Here is a 15,887-nt window from a genome sequence, read left to right as displayed (position 1 = left end):
GCCCTGTTAGGGAGGGTGGCTGGCCACCCACATGGGACAGGCGAGCACACAGAGGCCAGGAGTCCCCACCTGAGGTCGCAGGGCTGGCAAGGTCCAGCCGTGCAGGCCTCTGGGACCCTGCCTCACACAGCTTCCTCCGCAACACGTCACACACGCCCGGTGGGAAAATGCTCCCCAGGGAAATGCAGCACACGCTGCCGGACAGCGCGACGGGGTCCAGGCCTGGGGCCTCAGGGAAGAGCCGCCCCGTAGCCCTCGCCCAAGTATACCGCCAGCCCGTGGGAGGTGGAGACCATCTCCGTTCATCTGTTTACTTATCACATCAGCTAACTTTAAAAATAACAATATGTTCATCTAATTTCTCTTCTGGAAAAGTTTTTACATTCAACTCTTTTCTCTTTTAGAAAGAATTTACATTTCCATTTTAACAAAAACCAAGTCATCCAAGGACAGAGTGAGCCACCGGCACTCTCAGAAGCACTCCTCCAGGGTAGCCTGGGGTCAGCACGGAGCAGAAACCCTGGCCAGACAGGGGGTGTCCGGAGGGCCCAGGACACCCACCCTGACCATGGCACCGGGCAGGCACCAGAGCCGCAGGAGATTCAGGTGCGGGGTTTGATGCCCACCCACAAGGAGGCACCGTGAGGCAAGCTCAGGACAGGTTGGGGCGAGGGGACGCACAGCCTCCTCACCAGCAGCCTTTCCGTCTCAACACTGAGCAAAAACAGGGCTCCAGGGAACCAATGCCCAAAAACACGAAGCATGGCTTCCAGGATCAGCGTCCACCTGTGATAAATGCCACTGGAACCACAGCCTGGGACGGGACAGACACCGAGGACACGCACGGGCATCAACACCGCCCTCGATGCTGACCACCTTCATCCCCTTCCACCCCAGAATAGGATTTGGTCCAGTTACTCCAATGGGAACTGCTTTTCCATTTGTTAGAGAAAAAAGAGGTTAAGTCCAGGCAAGAGTCATCGTGGCTAGCCGAAAAGAGCTCCCAGACACAGCCTACGTAGACACCAGGGTTTCCAGTTCTGTGGCTGCACACCCCGTGAGCTGTCGAATGTGTGACTCCTCCTCCCCAACTTGGCCGCGCTGGGGGAGGGGACACCTGGGGTCTCCCAAAGCCAGAGGAACCCCTCGTCCACAGCCAGCTCCCCTCGGGCTACCTGGATGACACTGAGGCAGACGTCCGTTCTCCATGCTGCATCATTCCAGGTAAGGCCTCCAAGCCTAAAAATGACTCCAGGAGTCAAAGGGCGCCCTAAAGCAGGAACGGCTTCCAAGAGCCAATAACTAGGTGAGAGGTATGACCTCAAACTCAGGCATGAAAACCAAGTCAGAGGCTGGACTCCCACCACGGTCATCTCCCTCTTCATCCTGCTTCCCTGCAAAATATAATTCGGATTCTATCAACAGTGGTGACATGAGATATTTTCATTCAAACCCTGATTTTTCTTAAAGGCAAAAGAAATAGCAGAGTCTAAAATAAGTCCCATACAAATTACTCCGAGCCATCAATACTTTCAAGGAGAGGAAGTGAATGACTACACAGCAGCTAAAAAGCCTGACGGTACGTCTCAAAGACCAGCGTTTGTAGTCACAGACATGCACGCACACAGGCCATTTCACCTCCAGCAGTTCATCCTAAAACTCATCCTGGATTTGTGCAAATTTGGGAAGATTTAACCGGAAACCACTAGAATCCCCAACCACAGGGGAGTGGGTCATTACTGAGGCACATCCATGCAGCAGGAAGAGTCTCCTAACTCCACTGCCTCTCCCACAAAATGCCAGGCCGACAAGACTCTCTCGGACGGATCTCCATGCGTCTCAGACTCAGCCTTGTTCATTCCAGACACCCCTCTATACCAGCGGCACTGTTACCAGCATCCCAGGAAAACTGCAACCAACACAGGAGGCTGCACTCTGTGTCCTGAGATGTCTTTTACGTTCTCCACTCAATCTACAGAAAACAAAACCCGGTATGGCGGCGGGTGTGGCTCGAAGGGGTGGCCCCACTCTCCAAGAAGAGGAGTTCAGTCCAGAGCCAAGAGATCTGGGGACCAGATGCGCATTTGTCTGAATGTAAAATGAAGTGTTAGGTACAGCATCTTTTTAAAGTTATTTCCCAGGTTAATCCACGTTTTCAGTAACTGACCATCTACGACTCCCCAACGTACCAAATAAACATACAGCTGCTAAAAACATGGTAGAAAAAAATAACTGACCAGAGAAAACACTGACAATATACTGAGGTGAAAAGATTAGAAACAGAAGATACAGTACGTTCCCATCTTGGAAAAGCTGCCTTATCACACACGGCTAAATAGAAATCCCACAGGCATACGCTATAAAATCCTAACAGTTCAGCTCACATATGAACGTAACTTCATTTTCTTCTTTTTGCTTTCCTAGAATTTTTTTAAATTTTCTGCAACTAAGATTACTCTTACAATCAGAAGAAATAATGCTCGAATTTTGTTAGTAAGTCATATTCTTTTCTTGTGGAAAGTCTACTTAATGGATACTATTAAAAAGCAACTGCGACAGAAAAGCCCACTGGTACAGCAATCGGCACACGCAGGTCACTCAGTAACACAAGGATTCCATGTCCACTAGGAATGGGCGGCACCCACAGCCCAAGCCTGGGCACAGCTGAGGACCAGCGCACAGGACACCTGTCACCTGGACATGGCTGAGGACCTGTGCACACCACATCAGTCACCTGGGCAGGGTGAGGACCCACACACACCACACCTGTCACCTGGGCAGGGCTGAGGACCAGCGCACAGGACACCTGCCACCTGGGTAGGGTGAGGACTCGCGCACACCACACCTGTCACCAGGGAAGGGCTGAGGACCAGCACACAACACACCTATCACCTGGGCACGGCTAAGGACCCGTGTACACCACACCTGTCACCTGGGCATGGCTGAAGATCAGCACACAGCATACCTGTCACCTGGGCAAGACTCAGAACCCACGCACATCACACCTGTCACCTGGGCAGGGCTGAGGATTTGCACTCAGGACACCTGTCACCTGGGCAGGGCTGAGGATCAGCACACCTGTCACCTGGGCATTGCTGAGGACCCACGCACATCACACCTGTCACCTGGGCAGGGCTGAGGATTTGCACACAGGACACCTGTCACCTGGACAGGGCTGAGAATCAGCACACAGCACACCTGTCACCTGACTTGCACACACACCTGTCACCTGGGCATTGCTGAGGACCCGCACACACCACACCTGTCACCTGACTTGCACACACACCTGTCACCTGGGCATTGCTGAGGACCCGCACACACCACACCTGTCACCTGGGCAGGGCTGAGGATTCGCACACAGGACACCTGTCACCTGGGCAGGGCTGAGGATCCACGCACAGCACACCTGTCACCTGGGCAGGGCTGAGGATCAGCACACCTGTCACCTGGGCATTGCTGAGGACCCGCACACGGCACACTTGTCACCTGGGCAGGGCTGAGGATTCGCACACAGGACACCTGTCACCTGGGCAGGGCTGAGGATCCGCGCATAGCACATCTGTCACCTGACTTGCACACACACCTGTCACCTGGCCATGGCTGAGGACCAGCGCACAGCACACCTGTCACCTGGGAAGGGCTGAGGACCAGCACACACCACACCTGTCACCTGGGCAGGAGGGGAGGGCTAGGGACGCGTTGGCAATGCTGGATTCTGGGCTGACCCATTCGGGTTTCTGACCCTTTCCTGCTTCCCCATCCATTGGAGCAGATCACACTGTCTCTTTTCCTCAGACCCCAGTGACGCGATGCTATTGAATGGCACACCAGGGTGCACAGGGCAAGCATCTGCGTTAAAAGATACTGTATCTCAAAGCCACAGGGGACACACAAGGGTTTCATTCATCAGACCAGAATCTCTTAGAAACTGGACCATGGAAAAACAGGATTTATGGCTGGGCGTGGTGGCTCACGCCTGTAATTCCAGCACTCTGGGAGGCCGAGGCAGGTGGATCACCCAAGGTTGGGAGTTCGAGACCAGCCTGACCAACACGGAGAAACCCCATCTCCACTAAAAATAAAAAAACCTAGCAGGGTATGGTGGTGCATGCCTGTAATCCCAGCTACTTGGGAGGCTAGGAGGTAGAAGAATTGCTTGAACCCAGGCAGAGGTTGCGGTGAGCCAAGATCGCGCCATTGCACTCCAGCCTGGGCAATAAGAGTGAAACTCCGTCTCAAAACAAAAAACAGGATTCACACACAAGACGGACAGGAAGAGGCAGATACAACTCTTCATCCTTGAGTCTCAAAATGACCTGTAGCACATGTGAACAGAGCCCATGACCTGTGCGACAACTTAAAAGCCATAGTCCGCGTCCACACAGGAGCCCGGAAGCAGAGTTGGGATGCTGTGGGAATCTCAGCCAGCTGGGAAAAAGGTGCAAAGGGTGGACGCTTTTCCAGGCCTGCACCACGCACAAAGATACAGACAGCAGTGCATGGCCAGTACCCGAACAACCAGAATCATCTGAGTAAGAAGACACCTGGGGGATGAGGGGTCATCTAATTCAGCCTCTAATTCAGCCAATGCTGACACCCACCCTTCCCCCTGCAGATCCATCCCCACGTGTGGTCTAAGCCACCCACTGCTGCTAGGCCTCCTCTCTGAGCAAAACTTGACAAATCTAGTTCTTTACGACAAACAGCAGAAAGCCATAGTGTAAGTCAAGCTAAATATCAACTGCAAATCTGGATTTTCTAATTGTTCTACAACAAAATATTTTTAATGTAAATACCAAGAGTGAAGTTTTTAACATCCCCTGAAGAGCACCTAACAGTTCTACTGCAAATCAAGCTGTGCACCAAAGGTGAGGTTTCTAATTCTTACACAAGGAACTCCAGAGATTTTTTCCAAATACCAAAAGTAAAGAGCTAACAAAGAGCTGATTAAAATATCCTTTTTATCTTTTGAATTTTATACCAGATGTTCCTATAATACCTCTTTCAAAGCACGTTTTAGGGGCAAAACTTTTTTTTTTTTGAGACGAAGTCCTGCTCTTGTCGCCCAGGCTGCAGTGCAATAGTGGTGTCATCTCGGCTCACTGCAACCTTCGCCTCCCGGGTTCAAGCGATTCTCCTTCTCAGCCTCCCGAGTAGCTGGGACTACAGGCGCCCGCCACCACGCCTGGCTAATTTTTGTATGTTTAGTAGAGACAGGGTTTTGCCATGTTGGCCAGACTGGTCTCGAACCCCTGACCTCAGGTGATCTACCCACCTCCTGGATTACAGGCGTGAGCCACCACAACCGGCAGGGGCAAAACTTTTAATTAACCTATAATTTTCTAATTTTTAGTATCTCTTCAGAATTAATCTAACCTCATCCTATGTAGGAAAAAAAATCCTGAAATATGAAAAGACTGTTGTAAAAACAAGCACGTCATCATAGATTTCTTCAACACTTAAACCTGAGGGGACTGAACTGACAACCTTCTTAACCTCTAAGTTATTTCTTTCTGAGGACAAAACAAGGCCTGAGTTGCTGAATCCTGTTCCCAGAACTCACTTCTTCAAACACTGAAGGAAACAGCAGTTTGTTGCTGCATCAAGTCCACCTCTTCAGGCCTGAACTTCATCGTCCAAGTCTGTAAAAGGACACCTGGTAGTAGACCCTTCGAGGAGCTCATTGGTCCCCTCTTGGCATTAGCAGGGCCTCATGACAGCATCACTCAAAAGCCTCCATGGTGGGACACACACAGTTCTCTTTGGTCCCCGGCTCTCAATTTCAGGATTTCTCCATAAACTCACAGGACACAAACAGGCACCACAGAACGGCTTTCACAACCAAGGCAAGTGAATGCTGGGCAGTGATGTCCACAGCCACTTTCTCTGCACAGGCAGCTGATCAGGTCCGAGTCCCCGCCCAGCCCAAGAGCAAGTTCAGATTCCCTGCATCTTTACCAATAGCAGGAGGAGCTTGGAGAGACAAACAGGACCCCAGAAACAGCCCCACACTGGCTACACCCCAATGTCTTACAGCAAAAGCATCCCTGTAATGTTTGATGAATTCATCAGCTCCCCGCCTTCCCACTTACAAACCTTCATGACACTGGACAATCGTGGGTGAGGGCAGGATCTTCCAAGGTCGGGAGGGGAGAGGCACAGCTCTGCCTGATCCCACCAAGGGTCATGTTGCCTGGGCAGACAGGAAACTTGGCTGCAGGCCGAGATGCCAGTGCCAGGCCATACTCCCTCACCCAAGGGCCCTGCCAGCCCAGCTCTAGAACTTGAGTCCCTGCAGCTGGAGTGACTCGTGACAAGGGCCTATCCAACTCTACAGGAGGCGCCAAAGTGCCTTCCAAGACTAAATCTGAGGATGGTTCCGAGCACCACCATTACCTGCCATGGGACCCCACAGATCCACGGGTCACAGCCACCCTGCTCAGGAACCGGAGGACAGCCTCTCTGGGCCCTGAGGGGGAGGGCCTGAGACGTTTCAAGGGCAGTTCAGAAACTCAGAGTCTGTATGGACCTGCCCGAGTGTCTCCAAACTTAAGACAGGACTGCACCTGAGGCTATCAACAGACTGGGTGGGCCAGGCATGGAAACAGACAGTCCCCACAGCAAGGAAATCCTCCCCAAATTGCCAAGGGCAGCCCATAATCTTGATAATACATTTCTGTAAGTGGCCCATGCTATGCCAGCAATCCTGCTGGGCAAGAACAGGCCTCAGGTTCCCGGCGCCAGCCAGGTGGCCATCTGACAGCTGACTCCTGTTCTCCACATTCTCCCACTCAACAGAGTATAAAGATAAATATTCCATTAGAATTTACCATTTTAATTCAAATAAATAAAATAAAAAAAAAAACAAGCCCCTGAGCAAGACAGCAGAAACCTAATCCCGCTCACCATTTCTCCAGCTGGGCCCACTCAAGGAACATCAAAGGCAGCCACCTTCTAGGCTGTTTCCTCCTCCTGTGACCCTATATCACCCACTCCAGCACCGCCACTCACTCTCCACCCACAATACCATCACCACACTCACCCTCTACCAGCTCCACCATCACCACTCACTCTCCACTCACAACACTACCAACACTCACTCTCCACCCACAACACCATCACCACTCACTCTCCACTCACAACACTACCAACACTCACTCTCCACCCACACCACCATAATCACACTCACTCTCTACCAACTCCACAACCACTCACTCTCCATCCAATCTACCATCACCACTCACTCTCCACTCACACCATCACCACTCACTTTCCACCAACTCCCCATCACCACTCATTCTCCATCCAATCTACCATCACCACTCACTCTCCACTCACAACACTACCAACACTCACTCTCCACCCACAACACCATCACCACTCACTTTCCACCAACTCCACCATCACCACTCACTCTCCATCCAATCTACCATCACCACTCACTCTCCACTCACAACACTACCAACACTCACTCTCCACCCACAACACCATAATCACACTCACTCTCTACCAATTCCATCACCACTCACTCTCCATCCAATCTACCATCACCACTCACTCTCCACCCACAACACCATCACCAGTCACTCTCCACTCACAACACTACCAAAACTCACTCTCCACCCACAACACCATCACCACTCACTCTCCACTCACAACACTACCAACACTCACTCTCCACCCACAACACTATAATCACACTCACTCTCTACCAACTCCACCATCACCACTCACTCTCCACCTACAACACCATCATCACTCACCCTCCACTCACAACACTACCAACACTCACTCTCCACCCACTCCACCATCATCACCACTTACTCTTCCCCAATCTACCACCATCACCACCCACTATCCACCTACAACACCATCACCACTCACTCTCCACTCACAACACTACCAACACTCACTCTCTACCCATACCACCATAATCACACTCACTCTCTACCAACTCCACCATCACCACTCACTCTCCATCCAATTTACCATCACCACTCACTCTCCACCCACTCCACCATCATCACCCACTCTCCACCCACACCACCATCACCACTCACTCTCCACCTACACCATCACGACTCACTCTCCCCCAGTCTACCACACTCACTCTCCGTCCAATCTATCATCACCACTCACTCTCCACCTACAACACCATCACCACTCACTCACTCTCCACCCACTCCAGCACCACCACACTCACTCTCCATCAAGTCCACCACCACTCACTCTGCACCTACTGCACCATCACTGATCACTCTCCTCACCACTCCTCAGTCATTTCCTACCCACTCTGCAAACTTCTCAGAGTACCTCTCTCCTCCCTTGTGTGTAGCTCCTTGCCATATAGACCTTCACACCCACTGCCTGTCAACTGCTGTTCAAAGATGACACCCCCAGAGGACTGACTTCATCCTCTTCTTTTTGTCCCTAACTCACATGGAGCCATTTGTGGCCTTTTCCCACCTGCTTGTCTCCCTGTGCCCTACTTGAGGTTGGAAGCTCCTGAGTTGTTTTTCTCTTGTGTTCTCTCCAGAACGTTCCAGTCTCAGGTCTTGGGTGTCCTTGTTTCTTCTCCTCCATGGTGACTACCAGGGACTAGTTCCAACTCCCTGCATCCTGTGGCCCCTCATGGCCCTCTACAGAGGCCCCAGGGCTCTGAGAAGCTGGAGTGGCACAGCTTTCCCCTAGCATAAGGGCTTTTGGCATATACCTGTGGTTTTACTGCAGTACCGGTGCTTTAAAAACCTAACTGGTGGGCTGGACACAGTGGCTCACGCCTGTAATCCCAGCACTTTGGGAGGCTGAGGTGGGTGGATCACCTGTGGTCAGGAGTTCAAGACCAGCCTGGCCAACATGGTGAAACCCAGTGTCTACCAACTAGGTAGACCCAGCTAAAAATTTTTTAGCTGGGTGTGGTAGTGTGCCTGTAATCCCAGCTATTTGGGAGGATGAGGAGGAGAATCGCTTGAACCTGGGAGGCTGAGGTCACAGTGAGCCGAGGTCACGCCACTGCACTCTAGCCTGGGCAACAAGAGCAAAACTCTGTCTCAAAAAAACAAAACAAAACAAAAAAAAACCCTAACTGGTGATCTATGTTCCCTTCTGCAAAAGCTGCCAACATCATCTTTTCAAAACTCAAATGTCACACCTCTACTTAAAAGAGTTAGCTAGGCTGGGCACAGTGGCTCACGCCTGTAAGGTGGGTGGATTGCTGAGGTCAGTAGTTCGAGACCAGCCTGACCAACATGGTGAAACGCCATCTCTGGTAATAACACAAAAAAAATTGCCAGGCATGGTGGCACATGCCTGTAATCCTAGCTTCCTGGGAGGCTGAGGCGAGAGGATTGCTTAAACCCAGGAGGCAGAGGCTGCAGTGGGCCAAGATTGTGCCACTGCACTCCAGCTTGGGAGACAGAGCAAGACTCTGTCTCAAAAGAAAAAGAGCTAGAGAAAACATCAAATTCCTCGACTTGTCCACAATCTCCCTTTCCAGCCAGACCCAGCACTCCTGACCACTCCCCGACTTTGAGCAGGGAAGGCCTCACCAGCTGTAGAATCCTACTCTCCTCCCAGCATCAGCCCCCAACTCAGATCACAACCCCTGAGCGCAAGGTAAGCCCCCAGTCCCTGTGCCTATGCAGCCCGACAAATGCTGCGTCTCAGATGCCGAAACTGGATGGAGCATTCAGAGTCCCGCAGAGCCAGATCACCTTTCTGTATGCCCCCCACCCCCAGCCTCACACTACATGCTGCTCATATACAGTGCCAATGAAATCAAGGGGGAATGAATGAGGGCCCCGGTGACACCACCCATTATGTATCAAAGCGTGTTTGAGAACCATTTGAGGAAACCACACAGGAAACCACACAACACCAGAAGCGTGCTCTAACCGAGGCCCTGGGCCCAGCTCCTCACAGTGAGGAGACGTAATGAACATGGCTGCGCGTTGAGCACGTGGCCACATCTGGCATTCTGAGTGCATGCACGCATGAGGTCAGGGCATGGTACGGACAAGCACAGTGGATAGCATAAAAGTAGCCTCGCAGCACACCCAGATATGACTTCAAAAACCCACATTGGGTCCACCTGTGTGCTCATACGCCCTCTCTAAAGCACATCCCAGTGCTTGAAGCCAGGGACACCGTGTGACGCAGGTGGTCACAGGTCAGGGAGGGCAGACGCCCCACAAGGCCTCACAGGGACCACTGAAACCTCTGCACCGATGGAGAGGGCTCCACACTCTGGATGCATTTTTGCTACAGCTGTTTCAACAACCCCTTTCACTCACGGTTACAGAGCAATGCGTGGTGGGAAACACTAAGGAATCCAGCTGGTGTTTCAGCTGGTGTTTCAGTGACCGGCGTCACCAAGCATGGTAAAGAACCGCACACCAATAAAATAGAGCACATTTCTGGCCTTAAAAGCCTCGTTCCCCACACAAGTTTAAAAACTATTCAAAATATTCTATAGTTTCATGACAAATACAAAGCAGGCTAAGGAGCGTTTTTTACCAGATTTCATAAATCACCAAATCTCATCCTTCTGAGAAAAAAAAGTGGCCAAAACAATTGCTTAGCTCTTGGTCCACCCAAGTGGAATTAACTTCCTCTGTAGGAAGACAGGTGCCAGCAGGTGGCTACAGCCTGAGACCTGAGCCTGGCCCCGTCCAGGATCTCATGTGGAAGCCCCCCAAGAAATGGAGGATTCGCTGCGGTGCTGCAACACCCTCCACCTCAATTTAATAAGGAGTTTATTCAAAATTATCAATCAACACAGTCGGTAAAGATAAGGAGAAAGTCAAAAGGCACCACCCCATCACCACCCGACTGCACAGTGTGGTATCCAAGGCCACAACTTGGGGGTGGTGAGCGCAGTTTCAGAGATCAGATCCTTCCATCTTTCACCCTCGTCCCGCTTCAGACGCTTTAAAAGTCTGAAAAGAAACACTACTGTCGCTTATGTGTTGTCATTCTGAAATAAAGGCAGAAAACTACAAAGAATTTAGTGCGAGGCAAACATTCGTGTGCAGCAAGAAGCGAACATACTTACATCTTTTGCCATGTTACCAGATCCGGGAAATAAATGCTACAAATGTTCACCTTCCCAGAGAAGAAAAATGATTTTTCTGGTGAAAAAAAAGGAAGGAAAAACAAGAAATAAGTAAGAATGAAATAAGAAGTTGAAAAAATAACATATCTCAAAGGAAACGTGGACCTTCCTTCCCAAAGGCACCCTCCATCCTGAGAGCGGAGCTGGCCAAATCGACTCCCACACTCGGGATTTTAAGTCGCCTCGTCAGATGGAAATGCCCCCTGCGCAAAAGTGGCCCGCGGGCCCGCAGGGTCACCACCACGACCCCCAGGTCCCCGACGGCCCGCCCAGCGGCCGAGGGTGGGGCTGAGCCCCGGCAGCCAGAGCGCAGCGCCTCCCTCCCGCTGCTGCAGGGGGGGCCCCACCACCCACCTGGGCGCAGCCCCAGGGTCCCGGCGCAACGTGCAGGCTCGCGGCGTCCACCCCAGACCCCGGCGGCGCCCGCCCGGCTGACCGGTAACTCTGACAGGTGGGCTTCCGGGGTCCGCGCCGCGCGCCTGTCACTAGGCCTCGGGCCGCCTCCGCACGAGGCGCCTCCCGCGCGCGCCGGAACCGGGTCCCCGCGGGCCGCCGTGGGGCGGCCTCCCCTCCCCCGCCCTGCGCGCTCCGTCCGACCCTGGCCCCGGCCCCACCTCCGGCGCGGGGCGCGGGCGCTGCTGTCGGCCGGGAGGGCCAAGCCCGGGACCCCCGCCCCGCGGTCACCTGGGGAGCCCCCACCAGCGCCAAGCGCGCGGGGTCCCCGAGGCACAGGAGCGCGCGGGGCGCGGGAGGGCGCGGGAGACCGCGGGTCGGGGCCGCGCGGCGCCTACACGCGGCCGGGGCACGGCATGGGGTGGCCGGGGGTCCCGCCCGCACCCCCGGCCCCCGCCCGCGGCATCCCCTGCCCGCCCGCACCTGGCTGCCCGGTCCGGCCGCGCGGGCGGGGACGCGGAAAGGGCGCGGTGCGGGGCGCGGGGCGGCGCAGGGAGGCGCGGGCGGGGGCCGGGCCGGGCGGTCCCGGCCGTGGCGGGGTCCCTGCCCTGGGCCGAGCGGCGCCGGGACGCGGGGCTCACCCTGGCCGAGCGTCGGGCCGGCGTGACGTGCGCGCGGCGCGGTGACGTGGGCGGCGGCGGGCCCGCTCCGCGCAGCGCGCCTGCGCGCCTTTTCGCGCCTTCGGCGCCCTCCTCCTCCTCCTCTGCTGCTCCTCGGTCTCCCGCTCCTCCCGCCAGTGCTGCGCGCCCTGGGAGGGCGGGGAGGGGCTGTGCGCGCGTGTCCGCGTGCGCGCGTGCGCGTGCGGAGATGGAACCGGGGCCTGCGCCGGGACGGGCAGTGAGCGCGCGCGGCGTGCGCTCGGAGGCCAAGGGGCCGCGTTTGTGCGCATCTGTGACGGTGTGTCAGGAGAGAGGTGGCTGGCTGTGTGCAAGAGTGTGTGTGCACATGGGGGAGCGGGGTCGGCTATGTGCACGAGTGTGTGTGCACGTGGGGGAGCGGCGACTGGTGTGTGCACGTAGGAGAGCGGGTAGTAGTGTGTGCACTAGTGTGTGTGCACATGGGGCAGCAGGTGGGGGGCCGGGTGTCAGGATGTGTGTGCAGGAAGCAGAGAGTGCCGGCTGTGTGCATGTGTGTAGGGGGGAGCATGGACTAGTGTGTGCAGGAGTGTGTGTGCGAATAGCGGGGCCGGGTGTGTGCTTGAGCTCTCTCTCACAGAGGAGAGACAGCCAGCTGTGTGCGCGCCTGTATGCTCGGAGAGAGGGGGCCGCTTGTGTGCATGTGTGCGCACATAAAGGGCCGACTGTGTGTGGGGTTGTGCATGTATGGAGAGCAGGTGTGTGCACAGACGTGTGTATGTGAACACACGGAAGAGAGGTATGTGTGCGTGCGTGGCACAGAGGCCGCTGCCTCTGCTGGACCCGGTGACCTCCAAGCCCATGCCTGGCCTACGCCCAGATTACCAACAATTCTGCGCGTCCTCGGTGCCCACTGGACGCAGCCTGGCCCGGGACTCGGGATGGAAAGCAGGGACAGGAAAACTCCAGAAACAGTTTCATTGCATGGTGAGCCTGGTGGTCCCCAAGTCCTGGAAACTTAGTCCACCCTGGATGGCCCAGCCGCTAGGGCCAGGACCGAGCACCCCAGCCAAGGGCGGGCTAGGCCAGAGAAGAGTCCAAAGTTCAGGGCCACAGCAGGCAGCAGAGGCTGGTGCGCACGGAGTGTAAGGAACGTCTACGGAGGACTTGAGGAGCTGACCAAAGGCCTCTCTGCCTGTGCGGGGTTTTATTACATGACAGCTCGCTTTGCACGTTCTATGCTGATTTTGGCCACTCCTGCCCCTCAGGCAAGGCCGCACCCCCTAAAGTTCTGGTCACCTGGCTTCAACTGCTTATAAATTAGCACCCGTTTCTTCTTTGAAGACTACCAGAAATGCTCACTTTCTGCGAGCTGGATCACACAAATAGGTACTTAGACAACACTGATGTTCCTCAAATGGCCCTATCTTCCTAGCTCCATTCCTTCTCTTTCACAGGAATTCTTTATGTTCCTAAATTTCAGTATTTGAGCCCTGATGGCAACAGTGACACCCTCCCGGCCTCTGGGGACTTCTCCCTGAGACCTGGGGGCTCCAGTTAGAAGGATACACACGTAGGGTCCAAGATTGGGGTCTTAAACGTCTTCCCCACAAATTCAGGATTCTGATAAGTCAACAATGTTTATATAGTTGATAACTAATATTATTCAAAGAAATTTCTGCACAAAAATCACTGCACTGAGATACTCTGAACGCGCATGAGGCACTGCAGCAATGAACGCTCATCAGGCTCTGTGTGGCTTTGGAAAAGGGCAAAAAGTTACTCCCTTTTTCCTCTCCATAGCCACATGTTCCACAGAAAGCCCTCGTTTCTCTTAACAAAAGTCAACAGAATTCCGTCTAAAATTTTTGGTTGATGATCCAAATATTTTTAGCCACTGCCTTGCCTTGCAGTCTCTTGATTGGGTTGCTGAAATGCAGACTTCCTAAATAAACCTATAACCCTAGGAATTTAAGCCATTGGCCTCCCTGTGTCTCCGGAGCCTGGGCTGTTTAGGAGACAAGGTTCTTTTAATGATGCACTCATTCAGATGTTGACTTGCACCACATGCCAGAGGCTAGGTTCAGCCCTATGGTTGGGGCCAGATACTGTCTTGTTTTGTGCATGTGGGCACCAGATTCAGCTACCATCCCAAATATTACATGGAAATGGCCTGTGCTGCGTTTTACTAGAAGTGAACATGTCCCTCCCAGGAAAAGTCTTCATCTCCCAAAAGCTGTGTGTGTGTCTGCTCCAGAGTCTCCAGGCATGGTACAAACTCTCCCTGCCAATTCCACACCCCCATTAAACTGTCCTCTCTTTCAGAGAGAGAGAATTTTCTAATCCTGTTTTAATTCTAAATCTGCTGATTACATATCCAGATTGTCTTTTGTTTCCCTCCTCGATGACATTGGTCTTTTCTCCAACCATCTCCTATTTCCTGCCTTCTTCCATCACCATGACAAGAGGCCTTTGGTGGGAGGACAAGCAGGAGGCAGGGACTCATGGAATGTATGGGGAGAGTTAAAAAATAACATTCCTGGGTATGGGTAAATGGCATTTTCTTCATCTTTGGTAAAATGTCAATAAAGGCATCTGTAGAAAACTTTGCTCTGCCGGGCGCGGTGGCTCAAGCCTGTAATCCCAGCACTTTGGGAGGCCGAGACGGGCGGATCACGAGGTCAGGAGATCGAGACCATCCTGGCTAACACGGTGAAACCCCGTCTCTACTAAAAACTACAAAAAACTAGCCGGGCGACGAGGCGGGCGCCTGTAGTCCCAGCTACCCGGGAGGCTGAGACAGGAGAATGGCGTGAACCCGGGAGGCGGAGCTTGCAGTGAGCTGAGATCCGGCCACAGCACTCCAGCCTGGGCGACAGAGCGAGACTCCGTCTCAAAAAAAAAAAAAAAAAAAAAAAAAGAAAACTTTGCTCTGTGTATTTGAGTGTATCATAAAACATGGGAAAATCTGTGCACTTTCCCAACGTCCAGGTCTGTCTTGCGTGGCTCTCCTTTGCTCTCACAGATCAACACTCCTACCCCCCACCCCCACCCCCAGACACAAAGACATTTTTGTCTCTCTCCTACTCTCCTACTCTCTCCTACTGCATTATTGCTCCTTTTTAAAATTCCCGGTCAAATCCCAAGTTCTCCCTCTTGGAAGGAAGGTCCGTTGTGATCCTGCCACATGAGCATGCTATAATATTATTTCTGTCTTAAAGACTGTCACATTCATTTATAGTCTGAAACCACAGTTCTTTCAAAATCACCTCTTGGATCTGACAAATTCTAGAGGAGCATATCACCAAATTTATAAAAGTCTAATTTACCCGAATTGACCAATTTTGCCTACTCCTTAGACATGTTCCCTTGCTTTGATCTGGAATCTTCTCTGGCTTTTGCGATGAGAGACCCCTTGGCACCTTGGCCATTGACTCTGCAGTTCTCCTGAAGTGTCCCTGCCCTGTGGCTTGCTTCGCTCTGGCTAAGATGATATCAGGTGATGTTCTGTGGAGTCACATGATTTCAGGTTGAAAGATACATGTTCTTCTGGCATCATCTCCTTTCCCCACAGCACCCATCTGTGGTCAGCCCAAGGTGAAGCCAGCACCAGGAGCCTACAGAAGAATTTTGTTTGAGAAATGTGGCCTCACATGCAATTGAGTACCTTTGGGCATTTTTCTGCTGCCTGCCCACGCCTCTTATGGATTCACAGAAGGAACTTAGCGTCCACTGGACACATGCTG

General features: G+C 53.2%; 1 protein-coding gene across 3 annotated transcripts in view; it reads right to left on the bottom strand.

Annotated features, from left to right (window-relative positions):
- The window catches only part of LOC115894564 (transcription factor Dp-1-like), a 50,382-nt gene extending 38,074 nt beyond the window's left edge, over window positions 1–12,308 (bottom strand). Inside the window, exons 1-2 of one of the 3 annotated variants that reach the window (XM_030922149.1) lie at window positions 12,148–12,308; window positions 11,054–11,129 (exon numbers count right to left, since the gene is read on the bottom strand). In XM_030922149.1, coding sequence (XP_030778009.1) covers window positions 11,054–11,065 — 12 coding nt within the window. In that variant the 5' untranslated portion in view covers window positions 11,066–11,129; window positions 12,148–12,308. Of the gene's footprint in view, window positions 1–11,053; window positions 11,130–11,467; window positions 11,954–11,989 lie in introns of those variants that run through there. The other 2 variants (XM_030922148.1, XM_030922147.1) reach the window with 2 other exon arrangements.
- Window positions 12,309–15,887: the final 3,579 nt, after the last annotated feature.

The sequence above is a fragment of the Rhinopithecus roxellana genome, chromosome 18, assembly GCF_007565055.1.
Source record: "Rhinopithecus roxellana isolate Shanxi Qingling chromosome 18, ASM756505v1, whole genome shotgun sequence".
NCBI classification, from domain to species: Eukaryota; Metazoa; Chordata; class Mammalia; order Primates; family Cercopithecidae; genus Rhinopithecus; species Rhinopithecus roxellana.
The sequence above is the reverse complement of the archived record's forward strand: the minus strand, read 5'-3'. Positions and strand labels throughout refer to the sequence as shown.